This window comes from Falco punctatus, assembly GCF_963210335.1.
Source record: "Falco punctatus genome assembly, chromosome: 16".
Classification (NCBI taxonomy): Eukaryota; Metazoa; Chordata; class Aves; order Falconiformes; family Falconidae; genus Falco; species Falco punctatus.
The window spans coordinates 7780970-7798617 of NC_137596.1; the positions used below are offsets into that span (position 1 = coordinate 7780970).

General features: G+C 48.4%; 1 protein-coding gene and 1 long non-coding RNA gene across 4 annotated transcripts in view; one reads left to right on the forward strand and one right to left on the reverse strand.

The window, feature by feature from the left end:
- Positions 1-9233, forward strand: part of SORL1 (sortilin related receptor 1) — a 53407-nt gene extending 44174 nt beyond the window's left edge. For 2 of the 3 annotated variants that reach the window (XM_080366399.1, XM_080366400.1), the window contains exons 41-48: positions 271-455; positions 928-1047; positions 1133-1297; positions 2183-2357; positions 2899-3005; positions 3665-3857; positions 3977-4189; positions 4563-9233. In XM_080366399.1, the coding sequence (XP_080222525.1) occupies positions 271-455; positions 928-1047; positions 1133-1297; positions 2183-2357; positions 2899-3005; positions 3665-3857; positions 3977-4189; positions 4563-4630 (1226 nt within the window). In that variant the 3' untranslated portion in view covers positions 4631-9233. The remainder of the gene's footprint in view (positions 1-270; positions 456-927; positions 1048-1132; positions 1298-2182; positions 2358-2898; positions 3006-3664; positions 3858-3976; positions 4190-4562) is intronic. The other variant, XM_080366401.1, reaches the window with a different exon arrangement.
- Positions 1-17648, reverse strand: part of LOC308054123 — a 136654-nt gene that overhangs the window by 32451 nt on the left and 86555 nt on the right. The window lies entirely within an intron of this gene.

Sequence of the window (17648 nt, forward strand, 5' to 3'; positions counted from 1 at the left end):
TATTATATTTCTGGTTTGGAAAAATCTCTGGTGTGCTCAGTCTAGATACGGGAAAGCATCCAGACACAGAAAAGCACAGGCTAGGTTGGATACCAGAGTCCCAGGTGCTTCTGTATAAAGGAGACTACTCAAAATTAATGAAGACACAAACCAAGAGAGGCAGGTTCCTGTCTAAGACTGTTTGATGACGATGGCCGTTCCCTAGTGCTCTCTCCCTGCCGTTGCAGTGCTTTGCCTCACCTAATAGTACATGTTTCTCTTCTTGCTTAGTGGCAAATTTGACAGCGCACACGCCCTATGAAATCTCTGCTTGGGCGAAGACGGAGCTGGGTGACAGCCCTCTGTCTTTTGTACATGTTGTGACCAGTGGGACAAGACCTGCATCGCCAAGTCTCAAAGCCAAGGCCATCAACCAGACCGCAGTGGAATGCAGCTGGACTGGACCGAGGAATGTCGTAAGGCACCGACTCTCCTTCCTCACCAGCCAGGATGGGGTCTAGCTCAGAGCCTTAAAACACAAGCAAAATCTTAAATCAGGATTATTTGTTGGGATTGAATTCCCAGGGCCTGAAAATTTTATGCTTACAAGAACAGGGCAGGCACCTGCTGCCCCTTAACCAGAAGCAAAGCAAGCCGCCTTCTCTATTTGTTCAGCTGCTGATTCAGTGAAGTGGCTGTCATACAGATAGCGTGATGCAGTGGTCTTTCAATTGACGGCTGTGTTATCAGAGCTGAGCCCAGGATTTTAGGGTGGGGAGTGCAGAGGCAAGTGGGCAGAGTGAACCTGACCTTGGGCAAGAGGAAGTGCCCAGGAGAAAGAGGGTCTTTGATTCGTGTCCCTAAAAAATGACAGCCAGTGAAAGTTTGGATGGATGCTCTGGGCTGTGCCAGACTCTGTACCGACCCTGTTGTGCTCTTCCCCTGCAGGTCTATGGCATCTTCTATGCCACGTCCTTCCTAGAGCTGTACAGGAGCCCTCACAACACCACCACAACCTCCCACAACATCACCGTGCTCGTGCAGCGGGACGAGCAGTACCTGTTCCTGGTAGGCTGCTTTTCTGTTCCCATTCCTACCTGCTTGCTACCGAAATGTGAAGGCACCGTCTTCACTGCTGTGTTATCCCTTCAAGGTCCGTGTGATGTCTCCCTACCAAGGGCCACCATCCGACTACGTTGTGGTGAAGATGATCCCTGACAACCGGCTCCCCCCTCGGCACCTCCACTCAGTACACACCGGGAAAACGTTCGCCGTTATTAAGTGGGAATCGCCCTACGACTCACCTGACCAGGACATGGTAACACCTCACATCACTTTCTCCTCTCCCTTTGCACACAAAACCTCGGCTCACAGATAGATCCCTGCCCTGCTGCTCATGGAGAACTGAGCCTGAGATCAGGTCTAGCCTCCATCTAAATAGTCATCGCCAAGATGCTGACGCCTTGGAGACTTGCATGCCCTCTCTTTCTGTTACTGGCCATTAGCTCAGGCCTGTAATGTACATGCTGCATTTAAAAGGAGTCGGGTCTGGGATATCTGCTGCTGAATCTGAAAGCAAACTTGAGCATGTGCTAAAACACCTTTCTGGCTTCAGCTCTGCCCTGGAGTCTGGGCTGGCCGGTGCCGGAACACAGCCCCCAGGTCAGCAGGACAGGTGTCGGGCCAGCCAGGCTGCGGGCGCTGCTTCCCCCTCCAGCTGCGCCGGCACAGCCCCGACAAAGCCCGGTTCTGTTTTCTGGCATGCTGGCGTACAGTCAGGTCTCGCTCCATTGAAGGCGAGTCATTTTCTCAGCAAGCTTTCCACTCCTATTCTGGTCCAGAGACTTTAACAGCAAAGGTTTAAAGGTATAAGTCTTCCTGGAAAACTGGAAAGTTTGAGAGGGCAAGAGTTTGCACTGCATCCTTGTGATTCATTAAGGAATACAACCTGAGATTTTCCTCCTGCCCTCATCTGTTCCAGTAACTGCATTTTCTATATCTGTAAGCACTGATCTCCGACAGGGATCCAACAAGTCCAGCAAGAGGCTTGAAATCTTACTTCCCAGGCTTTCTGTCGAGCACAGGCATGGCTTAATGCAAATTTAGCCCCCCCTCGTCAAATAGCCTACCATTGTATGAGATTGCTAGCAAGTCTGCAGGAAAATAAGATCTTTCACTGTGTGTGCCTTTCCTCCCTCTCCAGTTATATGCTGTCGCGGTTAAAGATTTGGTAAGAAAAACAGATAAAATCTACAAAGTGAAAACTCGCAACAGCACGGTGGAGTACACCATTAAGAAACTTGAACCGGGAGGCAAATACCATGTGATCGTTCAACTGGGAAACATGAGCAAAGAATCCAGCATGAAGATCAACACAGGTAAAGGAAAGAGTACCACTGGGTGGGTGCCAGGGCGAGTCCCTGCAGCACTGTCCACTAGCAGGAATCCCGTGCCTGTCGCACACACCATCCATCCCACCCCTGCGCTAGGTGGAGGCTGCAGCAGTGTTTCTGCATCCCTTAGTCCTCTCGCACAGCCAAAGCCCAATTCTAAGAGGCCTCCCTGCAGCTCCCAGGGGAGGCAGTTAAACCCCTGAGCAGCAGCAGCAGAGAAGAAGCCCCTCAAACGATAGCTGCGGAGTTTTTCTCCTGCCTAGATGGAGATGGAAAGGCACCTGGCTGGCTGCGCAGACACCATGAAGCACCATTATGGTCCTACCATAAAAACCCACTGAAAAACTCCTACCGGATTACATGCCGCAGTATCCTCTCCTGCAGTACAGCCCTTTTCTAAGCAGAGTATTGTGCTGATGCCTAAAAACCCACTACATTGCAGAAGTGACCCCACTGCTGTTCTTCAGCCAAAGGAAGTGTCACCGATGTTAAACCTAACCTGCCTGCCGTTTTTTCTCATTTGCAGTTCCACTGTCTGCACCAGACGCCTTAAAAATTATAACAGAAAATGACCATATTCTGCTTTTTTGGAAGAGCCTGGCATTAAAGGAAAGCAATTTCAACGAAAGCCGGGTAAGTTGTGTTGGCTGTCCTTCCTACAGGCAGTGTTTCAGAAAAACCTAGAGCAGAGTCACTGCAGGGCTCCTTTCACAGACTCCTTATAATACACTCTGCTCCTCTAAGTGTCCTTGATGGGCCCTTTCCGTATCTCCAGTTTGTATCACCACTAAGGCACTAAAGCAGGTAGGTCCAATTGGTCACCTTTTAGGAACAGAATTGTCCTCTTGGAGAAGGTTCACTGTCACACATGTGAAAGGACTGGGGTTAGGACACTGCCCCATGGTGCCAGGAGGCACATCGGTAGCATGTAAGAATTGTCATTGTTTAGACTTCGATAGAAAATCTGTGACATGTTCTGTCAGGTAGCAAACTGCCAAAAAAGCCATCGCTGTTACTGGACTCTCTGGTTTGTGTGGTCACTAAGAACAGCGTGAACCTGAACCAGACAGACGGAAATCTTTTCTCCTGCCTGACCTGGCCAAGGTCAGTGCACACCGACAGGGATGCCCGAAGGAGGCTCCGCGTGGCTGTCTCCCGGCTGGCAGCCCAATGCATTTCATCACAGCTCCACGCAGGAGGGAAAACAAGTCTCAAAGCCCATCAGAAGGAGCGCGCCTGACCTCTGCAGCCCAGTGATTTGGGGTTTGTGTCTTTGTTTTCACAACTTTCAGGGTTATGAGATTCACATGTTTGACAGCTTGATGAACATCACGGCTTATCTTGGGAACACCACTGAAAACTTCTTCAGAGTCTCCAACCTGAAGATAGGCCACAACTACTCATTCAGCGTGCAGGCCAGGTGCCTGTACAGCGGGCAGATGTGTGGCGAGCCGGCCACGCTTCTCTATGATGAGCTAGGAACTGGTAAGCCCCTGGCACTTTCCCTATCCTCCTTGACAGACTAGGGAAAGCCTCACAAACTCACTAGAGAAACGTGCTGTCGGCCGCAAATGGTTCTTCTCTCTCTCCCTCCCTCATCTTAGGTGAAGACTCTTCTGTGGAAGAAAACAGTAGATCCACAGATGTGGCTGCCATCGTGGTACCAGTGCTATTCCTGCTGCTGGTGACCCTCGGGATCAGCTTCGTGGTGCTGTACATGAGGCACAGACGGCTGCAGAACAGCTTCACTGCCTTTGCCAACAGCCACTACAGCTCCCGCCTGGGCTCAGCCATATTCTCCTCGGGAGATGATTTAGGTACGTAGCCCTCGCTTTCGCACAGTGTCGTTTCAGGACAGGATTAAGGACATTAAATCAGTGCAAGATCTAACTTCTCTATCGTGCTTTGGGCCACCTTTGGCATAAATATCTCTATGGGTTTGATCTTGACCTAAGAGTACAAAGCTGGCCCTGGCTAAATGATTTTAGCAACTTCACTTAAACCACTCTCTCTCTAATGCAAATCCATTAAAACCTGAATATAACAGATACAACAACAACAACAGCACGGGCAAGGCTGCAATACATACTGGTTTTGAGGGCTGCGTTGTGGCCACCTTCATTAGCCTGTTTAGTCGTGCCCCATGAACCGCTGAGGGCAGCATAACAGCACTTTGGGTTTGTTTTTCAGGAGATGAGGATGACGAAGCCCCAATGATAACTGGATTTTCAGATGATGTTCCCATGGTCATCGCATGAAGCATATTTCTGACTGTAAAAACCAAATGGTGTAAATATTTTATTTGATAAAAATAGTTGATTGTTTATTTTAAAAATGCACTTTGAGTTGCAATATGTTATTTTTATATGGGCCAAAAAAAGTTTTAAAAATACACTTTGTAGTAATCGACTGTGAATTGCAGACTAGGTTGGTTAAGTAACAAATTGCTTTGATTTAACATTAATTTAGTCTTACAAGGCTATGCTTGCTGGGCATGCTTTTAAGTCTGTGAGATATTTTCCGTTGACTAAATTGGCTACTCGTTTTATTTTTCTAAGACAAGAATAAATTTATTTAAAAAAAATTCAGGAGATTATATATGTAGAGAGAGATAAGTAATATAGTCCCTGAAGGTTTTGCTTTTACTTTTAAAAAAATCCTTTGGACTTTGTTTTATATGGAAGTATTTTTGTTGTGTTAATTTATTGGGAAATCTGCTTGAGAACAGATTTCCAAAGTCGTCAGACATTGTACACATTATTGTGTAGAACGTGTGCCACTTTATCTTGCAAGACAGTACTATCTTGGCATCCCCATCATTGTTCTTGCCATGATAATAAAAATCCTTATTTTTACATATTTCCCCCCCTTATTAAAGACCCAGTCTTTCAGCAATCTCAAAGCCTGGGATACTGCAGCATGTACTTTACGTATGAGTTCAGCTTTGCGCTGCCATACCTACGAGCATCCCTGTGATGTCGTGCTGCCAAGGGTCACACAACCCCTTGCACATGGGTGCGACACCCCACAGACCGTTCGCAGGAGGGTTTCTGGGGCTCTGCCTGCAGCACAGAGGTTTCCCCTGGGCAGCAGCGCTGCAGCATCCTTTGGCAGCGCTGTGCAAGCAGCCAGGCTTTGCAGACCCTCACTTTCAGGTATGCAGTAACAACACACCGTACCCTCCCACCTCTGCCCAACCCCCTTCGGAGGGCACCTGCGCTTACTGAGATGTTGCCCATGCCCATCACGTGTGGCGCAATTAATCTGTAGTTCATGTCAGTAACATCACTGGAAAAAGTCGCCACTACCTGAAGTTAAAGCGCATGCCTTAAAACACACTTCCCAGCTGGTCAGGACACCTTTCCTCCGTGGAGCTTCTCTAAGATGCAGCATGTCGGTGGACAGGAGGGGGAGCCTCCACTGTGCACAACTAGGAACCGGCTTCCCATACGGATTTTCCAGTCATACATTGCAGTAATTGCTGAACATCTGCGTTCATTTGGTTTACAGCAGGGATTTGACCCTCCTTCAATAGCATTTCCTAAAAGCAGCTGTAGTTGCACCTTCAGCTTTAGAAGTAACATATATATATACACATATATATATTATTTTCCCGTAACTAGTCATCTCACATTTCCAGTAGACATACTACTGGCTACAGAGGTAACAGTAGAAATGTCTGGTTAGCACTGTCGAGCTTTTTTTGTGATAGTGAAATGTGAATCTCACCACGAATCCAACTACTTGCCAACCCAAGAGCAATGACACGAGTGGATGTTCACGGGTCACGCCTGTCCGTGCTCTATATATGCAAAACTTCACAGCAGTAAGATACAGCACGCTGTCTTGTCACACTGTTTTTTTTTATTTAAGCCAAAAGTATTTTTGCTGTGTAAATTAAGTTATAATTGCGGTCTTCCTACAGATGAGATGAGAGGCCAACTATGTTTTGATACACGACTGATCCATTTAATTTCACATACAGAAAATGTATAAAAAAGTTAAAGTTCTGTAAGGTTTGATACTCTAGAAATACTAACTCTATTTTCAATTACTGGTGTTATCATTCCTGGTGACAGGGTTTTTTCCCCCAAAGCTGGGACCAAGCTATAATCAGATTTTTATAAGTAGCAGCAAACTTGCAGAGTTAAAATATTTTTACCTTGTTAGTGGGTCAGGTGTGGTTCGGGAGTAAAAATTTTGAGTAAATCAACCCAGCATATATAGCTCACTTTGCCTAGAATTACAGCTACATAGAGAGACCAGAATCTGATCAGAGGCTAAACTATTCTAAAGATATAAATCAAAAGATTTTATACAGGAAAGAAAGCTAAAAGCACAGATAAAGAGTATTGAACCCCTTCCTTATTAAGCAAATATATCTGGCACAGGTAACTGAAAACTGCAGTATAGTATCCCAGAAGCTGGTACCTCTCTGGTGAGAATTACTAGTGGTTAAATACTGCTGATTTACTCCCCCCCAAGGTAAATTCTGCTCCAGTAAGGCGAGTAGAATTTAGCCCATCTCTATCTGGAAGACAAGATACCAAGGGGCACCCTTGTAACCACTTTATATTCTGCAGAAATCCCTTGGTTGCTTGCTTTCAAGCATCGGCTGGGGGACAGGTTACTTCTGGCCACTCTGAAAGGCTCCTTCGTATCCGTGACTCAGCCGCACTCGTGTGGAGCTCAGTCTATTGCCAGCGAAGCATGTGGTTGTAATGCTGCGCTCACAAGCAACACTCTTGGTTACCTGTGCCCCACTAACGAAACTCGGGCAGAACAGCCCTCTGCGCTCTGTCTGCAGTCACCCCTGCATCGCACAGGGGCCTGGGGGCACTGCAGCAGCCAGGCTTTGTGCAAAGCTGACCTCACCTTACGTGCACCACACTGTAACAAAGAGGCATGCCCTGCTCCCCCAGACTTCCCCTTCATTGCAAAAATCGCCACTGTGCTCTCAGCAAAGCAACTTCACAGGGCTAGTGTATTTTATATACAGATAGAGAAGTCTAAGCCCCAGGCAGGGAGTGAGCAGGACAGATGCAGTTCTGGGTAAATTGTATATTTTTATGAATTTTTGAAGCACAGAATCTTGTTCACAGAGATGTATAGGGGGTGGGAGGGTTCTGCTGTAAATATGGTACATGGATGTGGATGCGTATTTTGTTCTGGTTCTGTTTCAGTAGCCTTACGCAATGTGACATGACTCCTGACTTTTGGGAGGTGACTTGGGGTTACCTCATAGGAACCCAGGGAAATGTTTGGATCCATAAGGAAAAAAGGGGGTATGGGAAGTACCCGGGTTAGGAGGAAGTCTTTCCAGTTAATTTGTGCTTGCATCCATTTCAGATTTTGCTGCAGATGCCTGCTGGTACTCTTAAGTCCATTTGAACAAGACTGGAGTTGCACGCTAAAATCTGGTGGGGTTTTGGACAGTGAGATTTGTTTTACTTTGGCTTGGGTTTTTCCACAGTTTTTTTGGGGTGGGGGTTTTGATTATTACAAGAAAGGACAAGGAGGTACCATTTTCTAGGCTCGAGGTCTGAACACCCATTCAAGGTCAAAACAGCAATCCTTTCAGGCTGAATAAATCACACCAGTCAGTCTGTCGGCTGCCGCCTCTGTGCAATGGCTGCGGCGAGCTGCTTGCCCCAGCTCCCGCCGTGACCTGCAGAAGCCACCACCTCCACAGAGCCCAGCACCACTGTGGGCACCAGGGGCCAGCCGGAGCACAAGTTCACAGCTCCTCTGCCGCTCGGCCGGCAGCCCGTACCCCGGGTACACACTGAGAGGGGTTTCGGAGAGGGGCGAAGCATGTCACGTTGACCGCAGGGGACAACTCCGCATGCAGATATTTAATCTGCGGAAGAGCTGGCGTGCTGTAGGTTCACGCCCTGGCTAACCCTGCCGTAACTTGTTCCATGTGCTCCCACCTTGACATGGTTGCAGATTCAGTGCTGGGAGAAGGCTGTTTCCCTTGGACAGAGATCAAGTTACATACAGATCTATAGGAGCCGCATACCCAGCCAGAAAGGGGAGGAGAGAGCGTATGAGCGTGAGGGAGCACGTGCCGTGACAGTGGCTTCCAACATCCACACAGTCGTCTTTTGGCCTCATGACCAAAGGACCTTTGTGTTTGCAGGTCATCTTGGTCGCTGGTTTCTAGAAATCCTGGCAGAAGTGACTGGAAATCTCCTGTCTGGGTGGGGAGGGACTTGCCTTGCCCAGACGACCGACGGGGCAGGAGTGTTCACTCACCCCGTTCCTAGAGTCACCAAGAGCAGACCCAGCTCACATTAGCCACCAGGGCAACCTCGCCCGAGCCAGCGACTCTCCCTGCACAGTATGCCCTTTCCTCACAGGGCGGGTTTCAGCCTGAGGATCTGCGTGCTTGAAATCTCTTAGCCAGGACACTAGTATGACAAATCTCACTGATTTGCTGGTGGAAATGTAAAATTGTTCAGGAAAGGCCAAAAGAACTTTTTCCAAAAGAACTTTCAAGTCAACTTCTAATGGACTTCAGAAGGGAAATGGTGCAATTGACTTAGTTACTTCTTAGACCCAGAGAGCATCTTCATTACTGGAACGAGCTGTAACATTTGTGATTAATCCTTCAAAATGTGCAGCAGTCTACAAGCATCCAGTCTCTAACGAGTTTTGTTTAGAGGTAGTGTCAACTTCTAATCTGGTTCCTTAAGTGAAGCTTAGTACTATACCATTTGAATTGCTACTCTGTGTCTTTTTTTTTTTTTTTCCATTCACTGAATTCTGCTGTGTATTATTGCACAATTTTGAAGGAATTTTTGTCTGTCAATTTTTCCCACTTAATGATAATAATAAAAATGGACTGGATAAACAAGATGATTTCTAGTTTCCAGAATTATTATCTAGCCTCTGTGTCTAGTGCAATAAAAATGAGAGTTTTTCTGAACCATATTTGATTTTTGTTTTACATTAGAAGGACGCATGGTATAACCTAACAGGATGATCAGAAACAGAAAAATCGAGCTTTCTGCAGAAGGAGCAGCAGAGCCCTACTGAAAATGTACCACCAACATTCAATCAGTCACTTATCTGGCTAGTCCTCAGCCCCTTCCTCCAGCGCCAGCACCAGCCAGTAAGCAACACCCTCAGACACCAGACATTTCAGGGCTTTCCGAGCTTCACCTCCATGTTTGCAGGACAACATCTCCAGTGCTAAGCCTGGCTCGCTGCTCACATCGTCCATTATTCCCCTGGTTAAAATCCATTTTCACAACAATCCCATCCCCGTGCCGTGTGGTGCGTTTGTACTGTTTGGCTGCTGCTGTTTGACACCCTGTGTGTGCAAGTACAACCTAACACTTGAGCTGCTGAAAGCAAGTGGAATTACTACTCACAGAAAGAGGTAATGAGCAAACAGCAGTCTCTTCACACATACCTCATTTTTTAGCCTACATAATTGGAAAGGCAACGTGAGCTTGGTGGACATAATTGAGGCATGCGAGCATCTTAAGTGTTGCACTTCATTAATGTTTAGCTTAAGGCAACATTAACGAACAGCAGTGATTCCTTCCTCCCTGTTGCCCCCTTCTTCATGAATGAAACTGATTTTTCCCTATTGTTGCTAAATAGATTGCTCCCCCAGGAGGTACAAAAAGTTACACCTCATTCCCATGCACCTACTTTCTGTTAAAGTAGTCAACGTGACTTCTAAGCTTCAGTGCTGTCACTGAGAAAATCTTGACAGTGTAAAAGCCTGACAGAAAAGGGATCTGTTCATGCCTCCCCTCCTAACAAAACTTGCAGATTTTTATGGATAGGAAAGATTTTCCCCCTTATCATTTACTGCCTTCACCAGAACTGTGTTTATCCGCTTACCTTGTGATGCACTGAAGAAATACTGGCCTGAGAGCCTGAACAACCCAGCCTCTCCCACCCACGGTCCCACTCACAAACCATTCCCTGGGCTGCCCATGAATTTCTTACAGGAGGACCCCACTGACCCTCACTTGATCCTCATCTTCAGACCCATTTAAGGGGAGAGCAGCCAGAAAGTCACAGGTGCAGACTAAACCCACCTGCCCTGGAAGCCTGTACTGGAATTTTCCCCTGGCTCTTTTCTTTGCATCTTCTCCCCTTTTATTGCTTGTATGACCTGTCCTTGTTATCTAGCCTCTAAATGCAACAAGCTCTTGAAAGATAAGAGAGTTTCTTGTAGAGTCTCTATAGTACCCATGTGAGTAGGTACACCTTGCTCTCAAACACTTCAGGTAATGGTATTAGGCAATGACTCCTAACCGCTGAGCATGTTGGCAGTTCCTAAATAAATCTCCCAGCTTTGCTCATTGCATGACATCATTTTCTCTTTGAGACCCCAGTTGTCTCTTGTTTTACATCCAAACCCAAGTGTGCCACAGGAAGCATCCAGCTCTCTTTTTCCCCACTGTTTCAGGCTGGTGTCAGAGTTCTGTGGAGAAGCTCAGCTAGGCATGATTGCATTGCTCACACGTGTGTCTCCAAGCTCCCTCTTCTCCACAGCACATCTGACTAAGGGGGAGAGGTCTCAAAAAGATGCCACTATCCCATGCGCTCCTTGAAAACACGTGTCTATGCAGGGGAAAGAGATCCAAGTGAGCATTCCTGCTGCAAAATATTTTTCCCCACTATGGTACTTAAGAAGGAAGATGCCAACTGCCAGAGGAGCTTTGGTTGGAGCGAATGGCACAAACCCAGGCAGAAGGCCTGGATCCAGGCTCCCTGCACCCTGCTGCTCCTGACACTACATCTCTCTTTCCCACAAATAACATCAGGGGCTGCTTCCAGCAGATGGCCTGCAACCACATGGAGGGGTGGATGGGGATCCATTGGTTTGGGACTTAGTGAGCTGCCTGCAGGAGAGAGGAAGCCAGGTGGAAACGCGGCAAGGCTAAGACTGCAAAAGCACTTCCCAACGTGGGTTAAACATTTCACAAAATAGATGCACCCCGATCTTGAAAGAGAGCAGCTGAAGTTCTGGCTTGCTGGTCCTCTTTTGAGTAAGCAGAGTTTCTTCTGCCAGACTGCTGAACGTTTGTTTAGCCTTTCTCCGCAGGAAAGATGAAATAACTGAGGACATTTCACAGCAGAACTCAAGCTGGAATTTGAGATGGAGGAGCCGAGAGCTCCCAGATAGCCCAGCCCCTGCTCTAGGGAGGGAAGAGAGGGTCTGTGGGAAGGAAGGATTTCATGCTAACGATCAACATCTTGGCTCCTGCCACAAACCTCTCAACCTGCCAAATGTGGGATACAAGAAAAACGGCAGCCCAGGGCTCTTCCAGGATGTGTGGTTTATCTCTTCCCTGTAAATTACAGGCATCCAGAAGCCCACATCCCCCAGATTCTCATAGCTGGGCTCACATGATGCCCAGCAGATTTGCTTTCCCTGGGCCCTGCAGAGCAAAGCGCGGAGCAGACCTGACCTCATATTCAGCAAGAGCACCTGCATGGGGTTGGGCTGGAAAAAATCCCACAGCTTTGGAGGACAGTGGAGGATGATGAAAAAGGAGCTAGGCAGCGATTTGGGAAGGAAGGCTGGGAAGACAGTCAGTGAATGGTGAACAAGGTTGTGAGCTGGTAAGGAGTTAATTAAATACACTCTGAAGCTGGCTACAACCGGACACTGGCTGTACAGGAGGGGAATGTAATTTAGAGATGGAGGATCTGAGGCAGAGCTGGCCGAGGTGTGGCATTCACATCACCAAGCCTCACATCTCCAGGGTGGCTCAGCCAAACGAGAAGGCTTATTTTCCCTGGATCTTTCTGTAGCCAGCGGAGGGAGGCAGATGCCCTCCAAGGAGGAATTCGGAACCTGAATGAGCCATTCTGAAATGTTCTTCTACACTTTTTCATTCCCCTTCCCCTGTGAGAATGGCTACCTGCACATTTTGTATTTCCCCAAGCCTGAGATCCCGAAGGATAACGGCAAGAAGATAGAGAAGAGGTTGGAGGTTCATCCTGGCCTGGGCTCTGTGTAATGTTTGTCAGGATTCATCCTTACCCGAGCTGAGAGGGTCACTCCAGGCTCCTTCTGTGGCCAAGGATGAGGCACAGTAGTTCAGAGAGTGCTTCCCCTCATCTTAAAACAGGTCAGATGATACTCTTTACTATAAAGGGAACTCAAGGTGACTACCTCGTACTGAGGCCTGTGACTGTAAAAGGCACCACAGCCCACATGAAACAAATCCCAAACCCCATGATTTGGGTAGGAACGCTCCCCCACCCAGGGGCTGGCTGGATGCAGCTTCTTTCTGCTCCTGAAGCACATGCGCTGCCTTCAGAGCCGTGTACCCCGTGCTGCAGGCTGGAGAGGAGACCTTGCCAAATACCTCTGTGTTTCTAGCACCCCTTCCCCAAGCAGCTTCCCGAGGCTCTGTTCACGCTGCCAGCAGAAAGCAGTGTGGCAGGTCCTCTCCTAACACCCTCCATGCTACCCCTTTTGAGGGCCACTGGCCCGGCATTTGGCTTAGGCTGGCTTTCTGAAATTACACAGCTTTCCTTTCCCCCTGCCGTGGCTTTCTTGAGATCCCTCGGAAAGCCAGAAACAGAAGCCCAGAGGCTAATTCCCAATTGTGTGTTTAGTCACAAGATGAGCTTCATTTTCAATCCAGTTCCACTTTGCAGTAGCTATATGTAACTCAGCCAACACGCCTATGTACCCAGGAACTTGCCACGGCAGACTCAGAGCTGGTGAAGACAATAGCGTGTTTGGCTCAGCACCGTTTCAAATGTACTCTTCCTCCTAAACTTATTTAACCTCACAACCAAGAGCCACAACGATGGTGAGCTATTTGTTTCAAGACCAGATCTCCTGGGAGAATAGGCACAAAGAATAGAAAGCAGCCTGGAGAGATGGCAGAGAGAAAATTGAGAAAGGGATTCGAATGCATCGCCCTTGGAGACCATGCCAATGACCTGCTAGAGTCCAGCCATCATAAATAAATAGACTCCGTTTATTGTCTAGCCAGGCCAGCAAGCACGGTAATGCTTGAGCCGGTTCCAGCGGGTGGGGCTACCGACCAGCATCGCTCTTTCGTGCTGCGCTTTCTGAGACAAAACAGATGTCGGTCACCGAGCGCTGGTTTTGTCGTGTGATTTGTGATGCAGCCACTTGCCTGCAGTTGATGAGGGCTTTGTTAACGGCCCCCCAAATCGGAGCCAAAAACTTCTTCCGTGGTGGTGAATCCTAAGCAAGTGGCAACAATGCAAAACGAGCGTGGCTCAAAACCTGTGACAATCCAAGCACCGTGTCCCTCTCCTTCTATAACAGACCCACCAGATGCTCCACAGCAGCTGGAGACAAGCCTGGGCCAGACCCCCACGCGAAGGGCTGAGCGGGGTGTGCGGAGCTGCGAACCCGCTCCATCCGTGCCAGAGCCGATGTTCACTCTTTAACCTGGTTTTGTGGGCAATTCGGCCCAAAGCGAGCAGCTCCCAGCCGGCCCTGCTGCCAGCCATGTGCAGTAGATGGCAGCAGAAGCTTTAGTCACTGGCCACCAAACTCACCAGGATTCCTCCACCCCCCACCCCCCCTTTTACCCCCACCCCCTTTTCTTTCCTTTTTTTTTTTTTTTTTCACTTTTTACTTTTGGTGGCCTCAAAAATTATTAGTTCCAGATGAGCTCCTGCCATTGTAATAGTCCATTTAACCCGATCCACTCTGAGCGGAGTCAGTACAAGTTCAAATGCAGCATTTTCACATGTAAACTATACATCAGAGACATATTTCTGCACAGCTTTGGGCATTCCTTGTGCAGCCGAAAAGGGGAAATGCAGAAGGTTAAACCTCACACACACACACACACGCATGGCCCCGGCCGTGGGCAACAATGGCACTTTGTCAAGCAAGTGCTGCCAGAGCGGAGCTGAACTTATGAATTGAACCAGGAACCTCAGGACTGCTTCTCCCTTTGAAGATTAGCACTAATAAGCCAAACCAGTGGGTATTTTGTTTGATAAGGAAAGAGCATTTCAAGTCACGTATGCTGCTGCTATTGTTGGACACAAAACATGTACTGTCTCTGCCTGCGGTGACTCTAGCAACCGCTCCATGCTTGTCTTTTGCTGGGATTACCTTTATTTTTATACTATATTAAATTTACCTCCCACCATCTTTCAAGCCTATTAAAACTGATGACGTTTCCCATGGCTAATCACACACACACATATATTTAGTTAAAAAAACTATTTGTACTATTTTACCACTGTATTCAGATTTTATGCCTTATGTGGATTACGTCTTCAGAAACAATAATCAAAACTACCAGATTTCCCTCCTACTGGAATAATAAGCACATCCTATATAAACAAGTTACATGCAAGAGGTACATTAAATTGTTTCTGGTAAACGAAGACGGCTCTAGCACAACACATGGAAAACTTCATGTTGTTTGCTTTTGTAATTCACTGTACGCACAGCCTTTAATCTGAGGATCTCTGAGAACTCCGCACAGTTTAATTAAGCCCCACAACTGCCATGTTGGGGAAGCATATTAAGTGTTGTTATGCTGATTCTTTACAGATGGGTAGATTCAGGGACTGAGTTGCGTGCTCCAAACTCCCCTCTCCCCATTCAGGATCGGTCCTTAAAGCTCTTCCATGTGGCCTTCCCAGTGACAGCCAGAGGAAACGTAAGAGCTTAAAACCCCAACCAAACAAGAAAACCCTGCCTTCCTCGAAGGCTGAGCCTTCCAATGACATACTGCACCTACAAAGCAGCTGGCCATTGCCACCTCATCAACACTGGTGGAAACCTGTGCTCCTGTCCTGCAGATCAGCGTGGCGCCCCGAGCTGGGCTATCTGCAAGAACCCTTTCACCAGCCTATATACAATGGGTTAAACCCTAAACCCGTGTATCAACATGACCTCAATATCGGGTCAGGAGCCAGACCCCATCCCAAACCTAAACCTGCCAGGCCCCAGATCTGCTCTTTCACTGCAGAGCTGGGAAGAAAAAAGTCCCAGCATCTTGGCTCCCAAATCCCCATTTTTCCACGGTACTCTCTCCTGCGGGATCTGTATGGAAACCACTTGCACTGTCAAAGCCACAGGACAAATGAGTGGGAATTCACCCTGCCAGTGATATTCATCATGAGACACAACTCTTTACAGGGGAGGGGCACGCTCAGCCCTAACCAGCTGCACATGTACTGTGTCTGCTTCATCCAACCCTCAGCTCGGGGATTAAATGGTTGCTAAAACTTGGGAGCGAATTGTGCACGGAAGCAGGTGAGCAGCCCCCCGCTCCCGGCTCTTGCCCTCACACCTAACACGCTCGAAGCCACAGCTTCGGCTTCCTTGATGGCCTCAGGAATGGGTGAGCAACACCTTTGGCCAGGGTATGAACAGGTACTGAAGTAATCCAGCTTTTCCCAACGTTGTTTTAGCTTTGGCTGCGAAGCAGATCTCCATCTCTCCCTTTTCCTTGTTCCTTCCCCCTCTCCTCTGCGAGTTCCTTTGTTCTCCTGTTTACAGCAGCATCGATTTGCTGTCAGAAAGCAGCATGGCCTTGGAGTTTCTGTACACACAGTCAAAATCCAGCCGACTGGAACCTTCCCCTCTCACATCCCCGCTCCCCGCAATGGGCTGCACTCAGTGCTTCAGGTGCTGGTGCCCGTTCCCACTCCCCTCAGACTCCAGGGCTCTGCGGGGGAAGCGCTGCTGGGGGCGGTGGGGGTGCGAGCCCTTCTCCCCGGGGAGCAGCACCTGGGCAGGGGCTGAGGGGAAGGGCCCCACGGCTCATGGCCCGTCCATGCCCCTCCATCGAGCTATGCACCCTGCAGGAAAGTGCGTCCACTCCTCCCTCCTCCCCAGGGCTTGAACTTACACTCCAGAATGTTCTTCAATGCAAGAGTGAGCTGGTGAGCCCTGCTTTTCTCAGTGCAACCCCAGCTTTCCAAACCATCAACCACATGCACAGCAGCCTTCTCTCTCTAGACCTCGAAGCACTTCGCAAAACCCAATGCATCTGAGATGTTCTGGGAGGTAGGGCTCTGTTTGCTCACTGGCAGAGAAACTGAGGCAGAGAGAGATTAAACATCCTGGCCAAGGTCACAAGGAATCGCAAGAAAGTGGGCAACAACAAGGAAATCTAGTTCTCTAGACTCTTATGGTCACACCGCATCCTTCTGCTCCTCTTTTCACTAGCTAAGACATCTCAAAGGTTTTGGTCACATTTTCCTGTTATGACTTGATAAAATTGCCTCCCTGCTGTCCAAACAAAGGTATGGGTTACATTTTGCAGAGTGAGCTGATTCGTCCTCAGTTGCTTCAGGTACCCAAGCCGTTGCTTTCAAACACTAGGTAAAGGGAATCCAGGCACGACCCTGCATACCCATGTTGCTTGTGAAACCTTCTGTGGGGATTTTAGCATCAACCGGGGAAGAGTGCCAGGTTAGGAGCCCCAGGACTGCAGTCTTCCATGCATTTGCAGAATAGAGACGATACGTATGAGGACAGGACAAAGCTCCCCTCCTGAACCCACCTCCCTCCTGGCCTACCAGGATGTGATCCAGCTTCTGCATCTCCTTGGTGTGTCTGTCCAAGAGTAGGTGGCGATCACTGCTGGTCCTGCTAATGCTTTAAACAGGGCCATGGGCTTCATTTCATGTCCCAGATGTCCCAACAAGGGCAGCTGGGGGAAAAAATTGCCAGCGGTCCCCATGCTGGATGCTGTGGCAGTTGCCATGAGCTGTTAACAAGTCCCTGCCTCACTCCACTTCCAGCAAGCATTGCACCCAGCCTACCCGTGCCAGGATGCAGAGTACCAGGCCTCCGCTCAGCTCTGCTAATTGCCAGCACACACCCCTCCAGCCTGTGGCAAAACCTCCTGCGGCAGCTCCCCTGACGTGTGGTAACTCAAGTTCCTTTAATAACTTCTCGGAGGGCTGAAGCCCCCATTTCTACTTGGTTCCAGTTTCCAGATCCCCTCTCTTTTCCCAGCTCCATTGCTTTCACCTGCTTTTGTTCAGCCCTCCTGTGAAAGGAGGGGTTTGAAGGGGTGACAGGTCTGTAAATATATCGTATTGTCTACTGAAAAAAAAAAAAGGTAGAGCAGAAAGAGTGATGGATATACTCTTCCCCTCCCTGCACTTGGGACAGATGAAGGAAGATGGCAGATAATTGCTCTTTATTGTGCCCTGGGTTCACCTTAAGATGAAGGAAGTGATAAGATTTCAATTAATGTCATTTAAGACTCCCTGCAAGCTGTCCTGTTCCTTTCTTGGCTTCTTTCCTTCTCTGAAATTGTGGTCCTCAAA